Source organism: Typopeltis vanoorti, chromosome 14 (genome assembly GCF_054136105.1).
Source record: "Typopeltis vanoorti isolate ZY-2024b chromosome 14, IOZ_Tvanoo_1.0, whole genome shotgun sequence".
In the NCBI taxonomy this organism is placed as follows: Eukaryota; Metazoa; Arthropoda; class Arachnida; order Uropygi; family Thelyphonidae; genus Typopeltis; species Typopeltis vanoorti.
Window position 1 is genome coordinate 39,117,001 of NC_143562.1, and position 19,654 is coordinate 39,136,654.

General features: G+C 35.5%; 1 protein-coding gene across 3 annotated transcripts in view; it reads right to left on the minus strand.

The window, feature by feature from the left end:
- LOC150099381 (phosphatidylinositol-binding clathrin assembly protein LAP-like) overlaps positions 1-19,654 on the minus strand; it is a 289,787-nt gene that overhangs the window by 62,092 nt on the left and 208,041 nt on the right. For all 3 annotated transcript variants that reach the window (XM_090404459.1, XM_090404460.1, XM_090404458.1), the window contains one exon: positions 15,326-15,524. In XM_090404459.1, coding sequence (XP_090260585.1) covers positions 15,326-15,524 — 199 coding nt within the window. The remainder of the gene's footprint in view (positions 1-15,325; positions 15,525-19,654) is intronic.

The window sequence follows — 19,654 nt, forward strand, 5'->3', positions numbered from 1 at the left end:
CTTGTGCAATGGAATTATCATACATTCCTTCTATTCCTGCAGAATCTTCCCTGTTCTGACACTCATTAAACATCCTGGTCAAAGGAACAGCCTGTTCAGCTGAATACTCTTTAAGCACATGTGCTGATATTCCATCAGTCCCTATTGCTGAATACTTATTCAGTTTGTGCAACAGCTCTAATACCTTGGCCTCACACACCTGCGTTTCTTCATCTAGTGAAGAGGTAACAGTGAGCTCAATGTTGCATTCACCAGGTTGATAGCTTTTAACGAAATGGGCACTCATTAACTGATTAACCACTTCTGCTTCTGTAACCTCACGGCATCTGGATTTAGAAGAGTTATTCTTTCATATTCATTCTTTCTTTTACTCACAGCATATCGATAGAATTCTTGTGGGTTGTCTTTAGCACGCAGAGCAAGTTTCTTTTCATAATCACTTTGCTTTCCATACAACAGTTGTGACTATTCTAGCTTGCTGTTTATAATGTTCATCATCCTTATGCAAACAGTATTCCTTCCACATCGTCCTTTTCTTACAAATCACTTGATTAATAAGATTACACATCCATTCGACTCCTACTCTATTTATTCTTTGAACTCTCTCAGGACACATTCTGATATCCCATCATTTAAGTATTGTTTAAACGCTTCCCATACACTGTCAATACTCTTTCCATCCAGCAACCGATCTCATTTCACTGAACTCAGTATACTCCTCAGTTGGTCATAATTTCCTGCTTCGTAGGTCAGCATGTAACCTTTTCTGAATGGAACATTCATAAACTTATTCACTTCCCAAGTGAGTACAGCATGATTACTGTCACCAACTGGAGGCAGAATAGCTACATCCTTAACTGAAATGCTCTCTGACACTATAATGAAATCTAACACTCTGACCTTTTGATTAAAGTCTCCCATTATGATTATTCTTTTCGCACTCATCTTTTCTATTTGGTGATGCATTTCTTCATCACCAGCAACCGATCTACCAAGTCTGTAACAACACCCCACTATGTAATTTGTCTTGTTAGATTCCACCTCACACCAGATGGCTTCAAACTCACTGGCACATGAAATATTATTAGTAGTATTATTACATTCATAGGTGTCAACTCTAACTGGATTTAAGTCATCCAATATCATTAGCAGCACGCCCTCCTCCTCTCCTATCCACTCTATCCTTCCTAAAAATACTATAGCCATGATACTCGATACCAGTTAGGTCTGATTCTGATAGCCAGGTCTCACTAATTCCTACAATCTGAGGCTGAAACGTATTGACTAAGGTAACACACTCTATCCCTTTGTTTCTGATACTCCTAGCATTTGTGTACAGACATAATCTACCTGCATGTTCTTTTGAATACTCTTGTTAGCAGTCTGCCTGACACAGTTGGACAATTTTCAGATCTCTATTCTTCTCTAATGCCTTACACATGTAGACATCTTTGCACACATATGACGGGTCTGAACTGGACGAACACAAATCTGAAATTGTTCTCGCCTCGTCAACATTTCCATCATTAACACAGTTATATACCATTGTCACTCTTACACTCATATCATCCCTCCCTTTATAATTTGGTTTCCCTGACTCTCTGTGTTAGGTCTCATACCAGTGATTAGTTCAACTATCATACATTCCTTTGATTCCTGAGCTGAGACTCAAGTTATGCAAACATGAGAAAGGTGTAGCCAATTCGGCTGAACATTCCTTTAGCAAACAGGCTGATCTTCCATCTGTCTGTCCCTATAGACAAATTCTTATCCAAGTTATGCAACAGCTCTTTTCACTCTTCATCCAATATAGCAGTAACATTGTGCACCATGTTACATACATCTGGTTGATACATCTTAGCAAAGTGAGCACTCATTAACTGAACAATCTCATTAGCGTCCGACACTTGAATACCATCTGCATTCAATTAAGTTATTCTTCCATGTTCATTCTTTCTTTTACTTGCGGCATAATGATAAAATTCTTTTAGATTGCCTTTAGCTTGCATGACCAATTTCTTTTCATACTCCGATTTAGCTTTCCTCACAATACTTGTTACTTTTCTGGCCTGAGCTTTATATATTTGATCCTTCTCACTCTTATTCTCACGATATTCTTTCCACATCATCTTGTGGATTTCTTACTTAATAAGATTAGACATCCATTTCACTCACAACCTATTTATTCTTTGAACATTAGGGATACATTCAGATACCGCCTCATTTAAGAGCTTCTTCAAAGATTCCCATGCATTGCCGACATTTTTCCCCATTCAGCATGATACCAAAGATAGTATTCTCCTAAGTTGATCATAATTTCCAGCTTTGTAGTTCAGCAAGTAAACCTGCTTTAACAGAGCATCAATACAATTAGATACTTACCAAGAAATTACAGCATGATCACTGTCACCAATTGGTGGTAAAATAGTCATATTCTTGACAGAGATCCCTTCTGAAGCTATGAGCATATCCAACACTCTTTGACCTCAAGTTCTTTCTTTCAAATGCTGCTTGAGAAAGTTGTCTCACAACAATTTGATAAATTCCTCTTCTTTCTTATCATGAGCTTTCTCTTCTACCCAATCAATGTTTGGAAAATTAAAGTTATCCATAATGATCATTCATTTGTATCCATAAGGCTAAATTGGCGATGCATTTCTTCGTCCCCTGCAACTGAGCTACCAGGTCTGTAGCAACACCACACCATATATTTCATTCTGTTAACATCCACTTCACACCAGATACTCAAACTCACCGCTATATGGGACATTGTTACCATCATTGTTTTCTTCTATTTCTATCCAAGCTAGAGTTACGTCATCTGATATCATTAGTAGCACTCCTCCTCTTCTCCTATCTCTCTTCCGTCATTCCCAAAAATAATATACCCATTACACATTCCACTTACCATATCTGATTCTGATAGGCCATCATCAAATTCCTGCCATGTATCCTCAAGGGGTGTATACGATATGATAGTACTACAGAAAAATTTACATCATTACTAACTTCCTATCTACAATTTTCCTCCAAATCAGTCTGTTACTTGTCAAGACTAACATTACCAGATCTTATATTTCTAACATCTAAGGCACTTTTTACCATATAAATCCACCTATATCTTGGTCATCCTCTGGGTCGTTTTCCTGCCAACCTGGCAGAGAACACTTGTTTTGCTAATCTTTCCTTGCTCATTCTGTTTAAGTGACATACCACCTGAGATTAGCTCTGCTAACTCATTCCTGGATGCTGACATTGTCTAGTTCTTTCCTGATATCCTCGTTTTTAATATGATATTGCTATTGATGGCATCTGTTCATGACACTAATCTTTCTCAGGACTCTCATATCTGCAGTCTCTAGTCTTTGATCAAGTGTTTTACTTCTGACCCAGCTCTCAGATTCATAAGTTAAAACTGGTTTGAACACTCTTGTATACAGGTAATATAGTGTTCCAACTAATTTCTCTCTTGTTCCATATGAATTTATTCAATTGACTTCCTACCATAACAGCTTTGTTGATTATGTTGTCTATTTCCAGATTTAATTTACCATCTTCACTAAAAATCATGCCTAAGTAGCTGAAATGTTTCACTTGTTCTATAGGTTCTCCATTCACAATGCAGCTGATATTTTCAATGATTCTGATTATTTTCATTATCTTTGTCTTGTTATTGCTGACCTTCATACCATATCTATTACATTATTGAATTTAATCAGGGAATCTTGTAGTGGATTTATTTAGAAGTATAACATTGTCTGCATAAAGCAAAGAGCTCACATTAACATCTCCAATTTTGATATCAGGTTTAATACCACTTTCCTTCATAACGTGATCCACATAGATATGAATAACAGAGGAGATAATGTAGATCCTTGTCTCACACCAGATTTAACAATAAACCATCTTCCTGTACTTCCTTCAATTCTAACTGCTGACTTACAACTCAAATAAAGACTAAGTATTGCTTGATATAATGCCCCATTGACATTATATAACAGTAGCATATTGAATAGCTTCTTTCTTGGCACCTTGTCATATGTCTTTTCCAGATCTACAAAACTTAAATACAGATCTTTGTTATATTCCCATGCTTTCTCGACTATTTGTCGTAAAGTGAAGATCTGATCCTGACAGCCACTATCTGGCCTGAATCCAGCTTGTTCTTCACCAAGCTTTTCTTCCACAATCCTTCTCAACCGTTTCTCAAGTATACTTGCATAAATCTTACCAGGAATGCTCAGTAGGTAAATACTTCTGTAATTCTCACATTCAGTTTTATTTCCCTTTTTATATATGGGTACTATGAGAGCTCTACTCCAATCATCGGGAATTCGTCCAGGCTTTCTGAACTATGGAGTGTAGCCACTGTAAGACTTTTATACCTCCTTACTTCAGTATTTCTGGTCTGTTATCTATTCTTCCTACCTTTCCACATTTCAAGTCTTTCATGGCTTTTTCTACTTCAAGTATGGATACGAATTCCTGAATGTATGCCTGCTGAGTGTTCTTTTACTACAGTGCTATCACTCTTGTTTCGTTTAGCAATTTTTCAAAGTAATTACTCCATACTTCAAGGATATCTTTTTCTCCAGTTTTCATGTCACCTTTATCATCTCTAATTCCTTTTATAACACCCTTTCCTCCATTTCTGAGCTTCAACAACCTCCAGAATATCTTGCCACCTCTTGATATTTATTTTCTATATTTTTACCAAAGTCTTCCCATGACTTTTGTTTAGCTAGTTTTACACAGTATTTAGCTTTCTTCCATTTGTCTCTGTATTCTCTAAGAGCACAAGCTGACTTGCCAGGAACTTTTGATATGCTTTCTTCTTTTCCTTCACTGCCTCTTTAACTTCCTGTGTCCATCATGGAGTTCTGATTTTTCTATCCTTGCAGACAACCTCACCACATGACTCTTTGGTTGAATCAATCGATGTTTTCTTCAAGGCTTGCCACTGAATCTCCAAGGTTTGGTTCCCGTTCTCAAATACTTTCATTTTTTTCTTGAATAATCTTTGTGTTTTAGTCTACAGTTCACATCTGATAGCTACTCAACTTTTATTTTCTTCAAAACTTTCTTAAATGTTCTGCTTTTCAAAATGAAATTCAATTTTATCCTGCTCAAGACTAAATAGTGATCACTTCCAATTTCAAATCCTCTGTACACTCTGGTGTCCTGCAAAAGAGAGAAAATATCACATCGACAATGACATAGTCAATGTGACTTTTATTTCTCGCCTCTTTTCTCCATGTGAATTTGTGCACATTTTTATGTTAGAACATGGTGTTAGTAATAACCAGTCCATGTCCTGAGCAGAAATCCAAAAGGTATTTGCTATTATTATTAGCTTTGCTCTTTAATCCAAATTTTCCCAAAATATTTTTGTATGCCTGACAATCATTTCCTACTCTGCCATTTAGATCCCAACTTTTCCTTTTCGTTGTGTCAGTTGCTTTCTCTAAAAGCTCAAAAAATTCCTCCACTTCTACCTTAGTAAAATCTTCTGTAGGACCATAGGCACAAATAAGTCTCCAGTTTCCCATTCTCATATTTACCCACATCACTCTACCTGAGACTGCCTGCCATTCAAGAAGATTAGCCTTCTATTTTGTGTTGAATACTATGGTTACTCCTTCTTTTCCTTGATTATTATTGCCTGAATATAACATTTTGTATTTATTGCTCAGAAAGTTCTCATTAGTTTGTCTTTTATGTTTCGGTCACCCCTATTATGTTGATCTGGTACTTATCTAATTCCTCAGCTATCTCCATTTCTTTACCATTCAAGCTTATGTTGATAGTACCAATCTTTAACTCTGGTTATGTTGAGTTGGGGTGTGTTTTCAGATTTGTTCAAGTAGCTGACTTTTCGCTGTTTGCCCTGGCTCCCTGGCAAAAACGTGACGTCTGGTTAAACAAGGCCCAGACATGGAATTTTGTCATGTTGTACCATCATTTTGTATTTTGGTTTGAGCCAATAAGAATACAATTTGGTCGGCTAAATCCCAAACTGCCAGCTCATCCTTGTTCATTCACTATCCAGGTAGATACCAGAAAAGTGCACCACGAGAAGGTGAGGAGTGGATATTAGGTCAGAAGCCCTGGTCGGTTCTCCACATTCCTTTAAAGGCTATGTGGAGGTCTCCTCTCAGTTATACAGCTTTGACCCTTAAGCACCCCATTCTGATAGCCAAGTTTTACTAATGCCAATAATTTTAGGCCACATCGTATTCAATAAAGTAACTTTATTGAATATGATATCCACACATTTTTCCCATTCCTCCCTTGATAATCTAGTTTCCCTGACTCTCTGCATTAGGTCTCATACTAAGAAGTAATTTCTTTAGGGTTCTGATGCCAAATGAATTAAAGTGCAGGCCATCCTTCTTATACAAGTCTTTCTGCCATCAAACACACTCAACACATCTAAAAATTCACATCCATATCTTCTACACAGCCTACGCATGAAATCATTTGCTATCATCGTGCCCTCCTTCTTAACTCAGTACTGTCAAAATTTTAATAAATTTATAAGTACCCAATAACAAAAGCTTAGAAAAAATAAAGATAAATTTACATGAAATAAATTTATTAGCTGTAAAATTTTTACGTAAGTATCATGGATATTCCTTTCTTTTAGTGTTACACGGTAATCAGCATTCAATTTAGAAATTATGGACTTTACAACCGTGTTATAAATAACTCTTTTAATATCTCGACATTTCGATCTTCATATTAAGGTCATCATCTGGAGCATATACAAATATACAATGAATTGATGAGATCAATTCATTGTTTCTCTAGCTTACTGTATGTAATGTAACTTAGCTTGTCCTGTATATTTTTATATGCTCCAGATGATGATCTTAATATGAAGATCGAAATGTCGGGATATTAAAAGCGTTATTTATAACACGGTTGTAAAGTCCATAATTTCTAAAATGTATCATAGATATCTTCAGTACAATAGCAACAATGGAACACACAAAAAAATTACAATAAAAGAATCAATTTCAAAAAATGCCACTATAACATCAGTAGGAAAATTACAATAAGATAATAATCAGGAATTTGCATAAAAATGATATAATATTTTCCCCATATTTAGGAAAACCAAAGGCCATCAGATCTGTTTAAGTTAGTCTGTGTAAAAAGACCTCACAACTCTCCTTAGATAACTGTTCTATACAAAATGTACTTTTATGTAAAAGTTTAGTTTTCTTCCAAAAGACTGTTTAGTTGAGATGGTATGTTCTGCTCGGCTAGACTGCTCAGATCCAAAATATTGGATATAAGATGTGTTCTTCATGATGGATAAGCTGCAAATCTGTCAGACTGTGAAGAAGGTAGAAATCTTCCTAACAGTACAAACAGATATGGCAATGTTAAGAGGTTTTAGAACTTTAGCAATACATTCAGAAATTTCTTTAACATACAGAAGTGGAATCTGAGTGATATCATCAGTAGATCTAGAGACTGGTGGCCTAAAGCTGTTCAAGGCTTTTTAGATAAAAGATTCATTAAAGCCATTTTTTTTATAAAAGCAGATTTGATATAAATTAGTTCTTGTTGTAAAAGGTCTTTAGTAGAACACATTATGAGCATGATGGTACCTTAATGGTACCAAATTTTTGATTAAGATGATAACTAGCATGGATAGTAACTATCAGTATGAGTTTCTTTTCTCACCACTGAAAACTATAAACTACTATAGGTATTATTTCTGGGAAAATTCCCATGTTACTCCTCTAAAATAAGGTATTATTTTAATGGCTAATATAGCCTACTTTTGTTTAGGAGTGTCTCTTTCTTTACAATGTCATTGGCTCTTTACCCAAATTTTAGGGCATTACTGAAGTGTTATAAAACTAATATATGAAGAATAAAATAGGAGGAAAATTTGGACATACTTTTTTGGATCCAAACATCCAAAATGGATGTTAAACATCCATTTTGGATGTATTTACTGGTCTTAATGGAATAGCTGGTTTTATATGTTAAACATCCTTTTTGGATGTTGTTTAACATCTAAAAAGGTATGTCGAAATTTTCCTCCTATTTTATTCTTCATATATTAGTTTTATAACACTTCAGTAATGTCCTAAAATTTGGGTAATGAGCCAATGACATTGTAAACAAAGAGGCACTCCTAAACAAAAGTAGGCTATATTACTACATCAAAACTACACATAATATCAGAAGGTTCTAAATGTATATTACAAACTTTTGTTTTAAAATTTACAGACTTCTCGATGTGGGAAGTAGATTTCTCAGTAAATGAAGATAATAAGACAAGTACAGTAACCCCGCGATTTACATAAATTCGCAGTTACGTAATAAATCTCGAAAATTACAACTACTAGCGCGTATGAACATGTTTGTGGCTTTTACGTCTTTGACATCCATTGCAGTATGCAACGACATAATGTTAACTAGATTCAGCATTCACAGCAAATGTAACGAATAGGAACAGGCAGTGACAGGTCACCGGTAAACACCGAGAACAGCAGAGGGCAAGTGTGCAAAAGCTGTAACATTCAAACTGAAACCTACCAATTAGAAATAAGGACTCCGTAAAAAATTCCTCCTTTCCCCAACCCGTCAGTAGTCCATGCCTCGCACAGTTAGCTTAGTCACTTGTTTATCACCATTAGTATTCATTGTTTATTTACCCTTAAAATGGATTCAAAACACAAAACTGAATGCACTGGTAATAGATCTAAAAAAAAAAAAAAAAAGGTCTGCAATTACTTTAGAAGAAAAGTTGAAAATAATTCGTATGTATGAAGACGGAAATATGTCAACAATAGCTTGGGATATAAATTGACCTATTTCAACAGTGAATACGATAGCGAAGGATAAAGTTCGCATTGTTGAAAGCATGAAAGGTGCGGTAACGTTGAAGGGCACAATCATTATCAAGAAGAGGCTGAGCCCGATTTCAGAAATGGAGAAATTGTTGTCTCACTGGATCAAGGATCTGACACAGAAGCAGATACCATGGAGTTTTACGATTATCCAGGAGAAGGCTAGGTCTTTACATAAAGATTTACAAGAGAAGGCCAGCATCACGGACACGGAGTGCATTTAAAGCTAGTGCTGGATGGTTTGAACGATTCAAGAAGCATATAAATCTACACAGCATCAAAGTCGCGGGTGAGGCAGTAAGTGCAGATACAGATGCGGCAAGTAAATTTCCTGAATTTCTAGCAGAAATAATTGAGGAGGGGGAATATTTGCCTGAGCAAATATTTAATGTTGATGAAACGGCTCTGTTTTGGAAGAGGATGCCAACATGGACATTTATTGCAAAAGAGGAAAAATCTATGCCTGGATTCAAGGTCGCAACAGATCGGATCACTGTTATGATTGGCGGCAATACTTCAGGGAACTTGAAACTTAAACCGCTTACAGTGTACTATTCCCAGAGACCACGGGCCTTTAAGAACATTGACCCGAGTAGGCTGCCTGTAATCTGGAAATCCAATACCAAGGCTTGGGTTACATGTGTGCTGTTCGCAGACTGGTTCAATAACAACTTCATTCCCAGGTGAAGGAATATTGTGCCAAGAAAGGAATCACGTTTAAAGTGCTTCTCCTCCTGGACAATGCCTCCAGCCACCCGAAAGAGTTGGACGACTTTCATTCTGACATAAAAGTTGTTTACCTGCCTCCTAGAACCACCGCACTGTTGCAACCTATAGATCAAAGCACTATTGCGACTTTCAAAAGCTACTATCTGCACCGTATGTTTTCCCAAGCAATCAAGGCCATTGATAGTGGTGAGGGCATTACTCTACATGATTTCTGGAAGAATTATAACATCCTTGACACTATCAAAAACATCGGGATGGCTTGGGATGAAGTCAAGTGGACAACAATGAACGCTGTGTTAAAGAAACTCTGCCCAGAAATGGTGCAAAATCGTTTAAAGGAAGGAGAGCAGACAATGACTGATACGGTTGTTGAGTTGACACAAGAATTACAGCAAGCGACGGAGATGTGTGTGCAACTGGTAGAGCAATTAGAGCTGGAAGTGGATAATGTTGACGTTAATGAGCTTCTTTTGAGTCACGATGAAGAGCTTACTAATGATGACCTTATTCAGTTAGAGGCATTCCGAAATTCGGAAGAAAATACTATGCCGATTGAACCGCCAACTCCAGACGTTAAGAAATTTACAACAAAGGGACTAGCCGAGGCTTTTAACCTGACAGACATGAGGCTAGCAAAATTAGAATTGATGGATCCGAACAAGAGCGGTTTGAAAATTTTAGCTGCCATATCCATTCCAATATGTCTAGCTACAAGACCATCTACGATGACAAAAAGCGTGTGACTACACAATCTACTCTAGACATGTTTGCGAGATGCCATTCACAATAACGTCAAGATGACAACTCAGACGACCACGACTATGCTCAGCCTTCAACATCGAGAGGGGCAGAAGTTGCCAGAGAACAGCATTTCTCTTCACAACCATCCACCACCGACTCTCCCACTACAGAGCTAAATTAGTTGTCACAAGACATTTTTTGTTATTTGAAAAGTATTATTTCACTTTGTTTTTATATTCTTTTATATATTTTTCATACTTTTATAGTTTATATCTGAGTAAATACTGCTGCATGATGGTTCATTTATAAAATAATACTGTGTAAATAATATACTGTACATATCTGTATATATACATACATATAATAATAATAAATATTGCAGTTTCTTACGAAGTTACACTTAAGCAATTTACAAATTCGACTTACGTAAAATTCAAGTTATAAAGGTTTACGGAATGCATTACTTATGTAACTCGGGGGGGGGTTACTGTATTTAGAAACTTTAAATGTGGAGCAGCCGATACAATCTACTGGTCTTAATGGAACAGCTGGTTTTATATATCTTAGAAAGACCATATAATCTAGGTAGATAAGCATAAAATTTTATATTTTTCCTTTAATTCTTCATCCCAACTGGAGATATTATCAATTAATTTATTATTATTATTATCTGAGACCCCCAGGAAGTCAAGAACTCATCAAACCAGCTGTCATATCTTCCCTTAAATTCATTCACTATCCCCTACAGGCAAATGATTCCACTCACTCACTGCTCTGCATGAAAAAAACCTAGCTCTTACCCCTTTCTTGACAGTGTACAAACTTAACTTCCATGGATGCCCCATGTTCTCTCCCCACTTTCCATATAATGAAAATTTGATATCTTATAGCACCCATTCAAAAATTTATAGACCAAATCTGTGAACAATAATCCAGGTGTAGTCTTATCAAAGCCTTATAAAGAAGCAAAATGACTTCCTTATCCTTACATGTCAAGTTTCGCTTCAACATCACAATTATTCTCAGCTGTATTTGCAACTTTTGCTATGTGACCTTTGACAAGATCCCTCGACTCTTCAGTTTCTTGTAGCATAACCCCGCTAATATAATATGCTGCTGGAACTCTAATCATGCCAAAGTGCATAACTTTACACTTACTAACATTAAACTGAACCATTTTCGTTTGCCCAAATTTCCAGTCTATTCAAATTTTTGTAAGTGCTGGATATCAGTAGCATCTGCAATTACCCCACCTATTTTCGCATTATTGGCAAAAAATTGCATATTTCCTGTTAGACCCTTCCTAATGTCATTAATGTATAGATTGAACAACAATAGCACAAAGACTAAACTCGGAGGTACCCCACTGGTCACCTTAAATCTGACAGATTCGCACCCACAGTATACAACTTTTTGATATCTGTGAACCATCCACTGATCGAAGTCAAGAGTTTATATTCCAATTCCATATTCTCCAGTTTATACAACAGCCTATTGTGTGATATCCTATCAGATGCCTTAGCAAAATCCAACATCATCATAGTGTATCTGTCCCTTTATCCAATTCAGCCATAAAATTGTTATAAAATATGAGCAAATTGCTAAAACATGACCTTCCTTTAGTAAACCCATGCTGCTCCTTGCAAAGTATAGCTTGTTTGTCTATCCACTTCTGTATGTGAGTTATCAACTTCTTTAAAATCTTCACTACCACACCAGATGCACTGATAGGTCGGTAGTTAGATACATCGGATTTTGCACCATACATTCCTTCCATTCCTGAGCTGAGACTCAAGTTCAGTGCCGTAACTAGGTGGGTGCACAGGCATAGGGTCCAGGACTAAGATGGCCTGAAATGGGGTATCAAAAAATAATCAATATTATATTTTCATTTTCAAATTTTGCTGCCATGGGGGCCAATTCCATAATGATTTTGGTTAAAGTTAAAAATTAACCAATCTACTTCTATTGTTTTTTTTTTAAATAAGGAACAAAAATAAAATCTTGCACAAGGCCCATGGAAAGCTAGTTATGGAACTGCTTAAGTTATATAAACATGTGAAAGGCCTAGCCAATTTGGTTGAACATTCCTTTAGCTAATGTGCTGCTATTCCATCTGTCCCTATTGACAAATTCTTATCCAAGTTATGCAACAGCTCTTAAACTTCATTTCTGTGCACACCTCTAACTTTTCATCCAATGTAGCAGCAGTACTGTGCACCATGTTACATATTACATTTACATTATTGGCTCTAAATCAGATCATATGAGAGGGGACAATAAGTAGAGAAATCATGATGTAATAAGGAAATCTTCCTAAAATATTCTCTTATTTTGTATGACTACTGCTTTGCCTTTGTCAGCCTGGGTGATAATAATATTATTATTATTTTTTTTTTTTTTAGAGAATTAAGTGCTTTAAATTCTGATGGAATTGACATACAAAGACTCCAACTCAAGTATATTCCAATTGAAGAGTGCATGCAATGTCTCACCGTTTTTCCAGCTGCACTATAGAGGTGATTAAAAAACTTGTCTGTCAAAGTTTTTACTAATTCAGAAACTTGCTGAGAAGAGGTCTAGAAAAATGTTTCTAGTGTCTGATTAGAAACCAACTATAACAGGCTCTTTAAAAGGTAGTCCAACATTATGGAATATCACATCTGTCATAAGGATATCGATTTCAATCGGGTCAGTTTTAGAAACTGGCAAAACAATTTAAACTGACAGTAATAATTCTGAACTATATGCAATTCAATGAAATTTGGAACTATTAATTTTAAATTTAGTGATTTGGAAATGTATGTAACATGTTTCTTTAATCATTATGTGTATGCTGAATGTTTTCTACAATAACCTATTAACTACCCCGTTTCAATATTGCTACAGTTCAATGTCACATGCTCTTATAACCAACCCCATCCCAAATTAAAATGGATCAATAACTGTTCCTTTAAAGCTAACCAACATGCATGCAAAGAATAACACACAAAATTAATATAGTCATGAGGGACTATGTTTTTTGTTTTAAATATTAGCCCTACACACAAGAGGATGAAGAATATATAGCAAATTAGTATATCTATGACAAGATGTTAAAAAGAGGAAAAACACTAATAGTTTTCTTTTTGAACAGCTGTAGGTTCTAATCCTTTGGGGGAAAACCTTACACACTATGAAGAAAGCTGTTCCATATGACAGAAGTAAAGGTAAACAGAATGAAAGTGGAGGATAAAAAGATTAGTTTGGTGGATTTGAAGCTGACTCTAAATGATCAGAAACTTCTCCCCTTTAAGCTTTAGTAGAAAAGAGCAGAGGAAAGACAAAATGTAGTTCAGTGGAAAAGCACTCATGGAAGTACTTACAGAAAAGGCATAAGCGAGAAAGAAAACATATGAAAAAGTGACTAGAGCGAGAGAGATATCAGTTAATTAAACTGCCCTCTTCTAGACAGCATCAAGAAAGATGTATGGTGCACCACCCCAAATAAAAGAAAACAAATAAAGCAAAATTGGCATAGGGTAGAATTGTACAGGTGAGAAGAATGCTTGAGTAGAAAGAACACCAAGCTTTCTGCAGACTGAGAAGGCTATGGGTATAATATTTTAGCATCAGAAAAGACTAAAGGTGCATAACAGCCAAGAAGAGATATTTGATTCTTACAGAAAACAAGCTGGTTTCAGTAGTACTGAAATTGACAGGAAGATAGAATTCAGGTCATGTGTTTATGGATGATCTCAGCACTGCAGAGTTTGTCAAGGTTAGCAAAATCATTTATGAACAGGAGGAAGAAAGATGGTGCATGTGTGAAAATGCAGAACTCTGTAAGGAAATCTAAAGAAAATACTGCTTATCATTGCATGACTGTAGAGGAAACTGGTCACCCAAGTCAAGAAGACTTGTATCTAAGCTATTCAGGATTCTTGCGTCTTTTTTTGGTCTTTCATCAGAAAGGAGACATGCAGCAAGCTGTTTTTGGTCTAGCGAGAGGTGATTTCCCTTAACCAATCATGCAAAAACTGAAGAAGAATGATGCCAGATGGTCGGCTTTTTATCATTGGATGATGGTATCATCCAATGATATCATATGGATAATAAAAGCTGAAAGGGAAAGGCAGAGTTTGTGCTCAATAACCAGAAAACAATTGCTTTCTGCTCCCTCACCCAATTAAGGATGCGTTTTCTGCATTTTGCCTTTTACAAGTCAAATTTTATTTTTATTTTTTTTGCAATATGACTTCAGTGTAAGCTTGAGAGTGAAACTAGATATTTTGAGCCACTTCTAATATGCAAGCTTCAGCAAAAGGCCTGCCAGATTATGTAGAATATTATCTATCAAATGTGATTGGAGAACCTTGAAGTTTAAAATTAGGCAGAAGTTTTACAGAATGAGAGGAATATCAGAACAAGCATTTGGATCAGGTGAATGAAAAAAGTAATCTTCCTAAAATAACCATAGGACTGACTACTTCAGTCTACACTGATGTAGTCATTGCTAGTTTGGTTATTTTAGGCAGATTACAGATAGCATGATAGTGATTCTACACTCCTCCATCTGTACATAGAGATACTATTATTATATATAAGATTTTATAACAGTTTGATTTGAAAAATATTTACATTTAAAATAGCAGCTTTTTTTGGGGGGGGGGGAATGTATATCATTCTGTGGAGTGAATAATTAAAAGGGGGAAAAAAACTGTAGCTAAATACACAGCCTCCCTGTAATTTTTTTTTTTTTTTTTTTTTTTTTTGTTGTAAAGAGAAAGGAATTTTAGCCAATCTTATTCATATTTATATTCTGAAAATATTGTCAAAAGGAACTCTAAATAAAACAAATACCCTTTATTAACTGCACCTCACAATGATTATTAGAAAACAGAAAATACATTTTCAAACCATCAACTGCATACAAAAGAAAATATTTATGATAAAAGATGACATGATGATAATACTCAATTATATTTTATCTATATTCTTACTTCAGTGGTAACTTTGGACCATTAATATCCAAATTATCAACTAAAGTAGCCAAACTCGAGTCCAGGTCACTTGTTATGAGCTTAGTTGTACTCTGTGTTACCAGAGATTCTGTTTTTGTTGAAGCTCCTATGTCAGAGATTGATGGTGGTGGAGGTGATGATGAGGTAGGCTGTAACACCTCTCCATATGCATCAAATACTAATAAGGATAGAAGCAATATGACAGTTATAACTTAAATATACAAAATGAACATTCTGAATTATGAATTCAAAAATTTTAAATATCCTTAAAATAAAAATCTACATCAAAGAGCATAAAAATTAATGTAAAGGGAAAAAAAATTTGAAAAATATCTAAACCATGTTAGAAAAATACCAATAAATTGCAATGAACAACAAACTCAAAATTTCTGTATTGCCTTGAAATGTTATTTGTATTGCCAGGCTAAGTGGTTAGCATAACTGCTCTCCAACAATAGGCTGCAGGTTCAAATCCCAGCAGAGGCATGGATGTTTGCAATTGTCTTTAGGCAAGAGATGAATTTAATTGCTTGTTGTGAGACCACTACCATGCACTCTCGAGGACTGAAGTGGCTTGAAAAAGTTCAATGTTTGGTCTCTAGAGCAGGGTTTCTGGACTATGTAAAAATAGTAGTCATTATTACCAAAACTATACAAAGAACTCCAAAACCAGAGAAGCCCGAAACTCACAACAGAAAGATGCAGATGAGAGTTCTTTTGCTTGGAATATTATCATCATCATCATTCCATATGGGCACATCCATGGAGTCTGAAGACTCATCGCAGGAGACCCAAACTATCCACACAATCTATCATACATCTTCTTGAACCAATTAACAGACAAAGCACTCACAATTGACTCTGGCAACCCATTCCATTCATTCATTCACAACTCTCCAAGCAAAGAATCTAGTCCTCACACCCCTACTAACCACAACTTTATTCAACTTCCCTTGATGATTTCCCCCCCCCCCCTTGTTCTGGCACCCCACTACAGCCAAGTACTGAATCATTTCCCCTGCAATCCTATAACACCCTTTAAGCAACATAAACGATTTTATCCTATTTCCTCCTTTAATCCTATAAACCAATTTCTGCAATCCACACACCCTCAATCTATCTTCAGGAAACATTCCACAGACCACTCACCATCTTAATCATTTGCCTCTGAATCTTCTCTGCCACTTCCTCGTCCCAAAGAAACCCAGGAGACCAGACTTCAGCACAGTAATTCAGATGTGGATGTATCAAGGCTTTATAAAGAGGAATAATTTCCTTATCTCTACTGTTAATGTGTTCTTCAATAGCCAAGTAATCTTATGGAATACTTTAGCAACCTTAGCAATATTTCCTCTAAACTTTAACTCTGTCTACCACCACCCCCTAAATCTCTAGCTTCATCTATTTCCTGAAGTAGAGTGCCATCAATGTGATACACATCTTATAATTTATTTATTCCAAAATGCATAACTTTACTTTTCTCCATAATGAACTGACACTTATCTTTTGCCCACATAACAGCCTATTTAAATCATCCTGCAAACTCTCCACATTGCCTTGATTTACCATTACTCTATCTAATTTTGCATCATCAGCAAACGACTGAATATTTCCTTTCAGGTTTTTCCTATATTATTTATGTACAAATTCAACAGCAATGGTCCAAGCACTGAGCTTTGTGGCACAACACTAGTCACCTGTTTCGTCTTAATTCTGCATCCCCTCCATACATGTTTTGATATCTGTCCAGCAGCCACCCTCTTATTCATTTAACCAGTGTCATATCCATCCCAATTTGTTCTAATTTGCATAACAGAATTTCATGTGGTATTCTGTTAAATGCCTTTTCAAAATCCAGTAGAATCACTGTGTAGCCATTTCCTTTATCCAACACTGCTGTTACTCTATTATAAAAAGATAGTAAATTACTAAAGGGCATGACCAACCCTTTCGCAAAAGTCATGTTGACTCTCATACGGTATCACATTCTTATCCACCCATTCCTGAATTTTCTTTTTGACCAATTTTACCACCACGCATGAGATACTGATTGGTCTATAATTTGCTACTGCAGTCTTAGAATTCCCCTTATGTAAGGGGTATTTTACCCTCTTTCCACTCCCTTGGAACTCTACCAGAGCTAAGACTTAAATTAAAGAGCCTAGTCAAAGGCATTACCAGTTCCCTTGCACATTCTCACAAAACTCTAGCTGATATCCCATCTAATTCCACAGCTGTATTTACACTGAGATTCTGCAATATCTTAATCTCCAATTCATCCACCTCTGTTCCCACATTAGTATGTCACATTGGTTAAAGCAGTAACCTCACTAGGATGATATACCCTTGCAAAGTGGTCACTCAGTAACTCAACTATTTTATTATCTGTTTTCATCTCGTGACTATCACTCATTAAGGTTAATCTTACATAGTCATTCTTCCCCTTACTTGTCACATAACAAAAGAACTCTTTGGGATTTCCTTTGATCAGCTCAACTAGATTCTTCTCATAATCTGATTTTGCCTTCCTTGCCATGCTGGTCACTTTTCTTGCCTGAGTCTTATACTGTTATACCCTCCACAGCATTTTCTTGTTCTGCAGATTGTGCAGAAGTCATGATATTACTCATCATAAAAAAATGCATAAGTCATGATATTACTCATCCATCTAACTCCTACCTGATTAACCCCCCTTACCTTAGGTATACAGTTTAATATTGCATCCTCTAGATGACCCTTAACTATCCTCCCATGCACTACTAATATTCTTACCCTGCAGTGTTTTTATGCCGTGGCAGATTTAAGCTTCTTCCTATGAATATGAACGTATACATATGAACATATACGAGAGAGATAAACCAAGGAGTCTGACAAGGGGTGTCCCCTTTCAGCAACTCTTTTTAATATTTATCTAAATGAAATAATAATAAAATGGAATAAAACTTTCCATCAAGGTATTCAACTTTCTCCTACTGCTCCTTTTTGCCAATGACCAAATAATTACAAATTCTGAAGAGAACTTACAGAAGATATTTTAAATTTAAATGAGATAGCCAAAGATTATGGAATGATAATATCAACAGAAAAATCAAAAACAAAGGCCCTTAAAGGACAAGATCCAGTAAGAACTAATAGTAATAAATAACAAGATTTTAGAACATTAACTACCTAGGATGAATGATTACATATGAAAATGAAAAAGATATAAACCTAAAAATTGAAAAATATTTAAAAATAACAGGTGCAATTAACTCTATATTTAAACCAAACCAGACTAAAAGTACACAATACATTAGCCCTACCAATCCTATTGTAGGGAAGTGAAATCTGGACAATAAAACACAAAGATAAATAAAAATTTAACAGCTGAAATGAAGTTTGAGAAAAACTGCAAAGTATACTTATTCATCACAAAAGAAATTATGAAGGAATTAAACCAGGAATCAGTAATAGAAAAAATTAAAAAATATAAACATAAATGGATGGAACGTGTTGAAAGAATGAAAACAAAGATTACCAAAACAAGCCTTAAATTACAAACCATTAGGAAAAAGAGAACCAGGACATCTTCTTAAGAGATTTAATGATGACTTCTAAAGCTGGAACAGACCACTCTATGCCTAAATCCTTGACAAGCATGATGATGATGAAATATTAGCTTCTTATAATTAATACAGAAGGCCTAGAACATCAAATAAATATGCACATACAAACAAAACTGTTGTTCACTCAATTTGGTAAAGAAATATATTCTTCTTTTACAAACTTTACTCTACTGCACAATTTAAATAATTTAATTTGTGAAAATAAAGTGACAAATACAGAGTTGCCAGCAATAACTGTCATTTGTGCACAGCAAGAAACATTCATTTTACTCTAGTTTAATGCCTGCCATGATTATAAATGTAAGCCTTGGCTTTAAAGGATAAAGTGAAAAAAAAATCAGAAGATCATAAAAATTCTAGCATTCTAAATTATTATGAATATCACGTCATGATATATAAAGATTTAATTGAGGAAAAAAAATGCATAAGTACGGAATCTAAACATGCATTCCATCATATAATTTTAAACTAGGATTACAAATAAACAATGAACCAAACAATTAGAACAAACAGCAAACTTTTCAAAACTTAGACACATGCAATTTAATTTGGACCAAACAGGTAATTGTTTCATGGTTATCTGGAATAAAATTTTTCATAAACAGAAAAAATGCATCTTTAGCTAAGTAGATTAAAACTTTATAACTCTAGATTCCCCCCCCCCAAATATATGGCCTACCAAAAATCCATAAACAGAATGTGC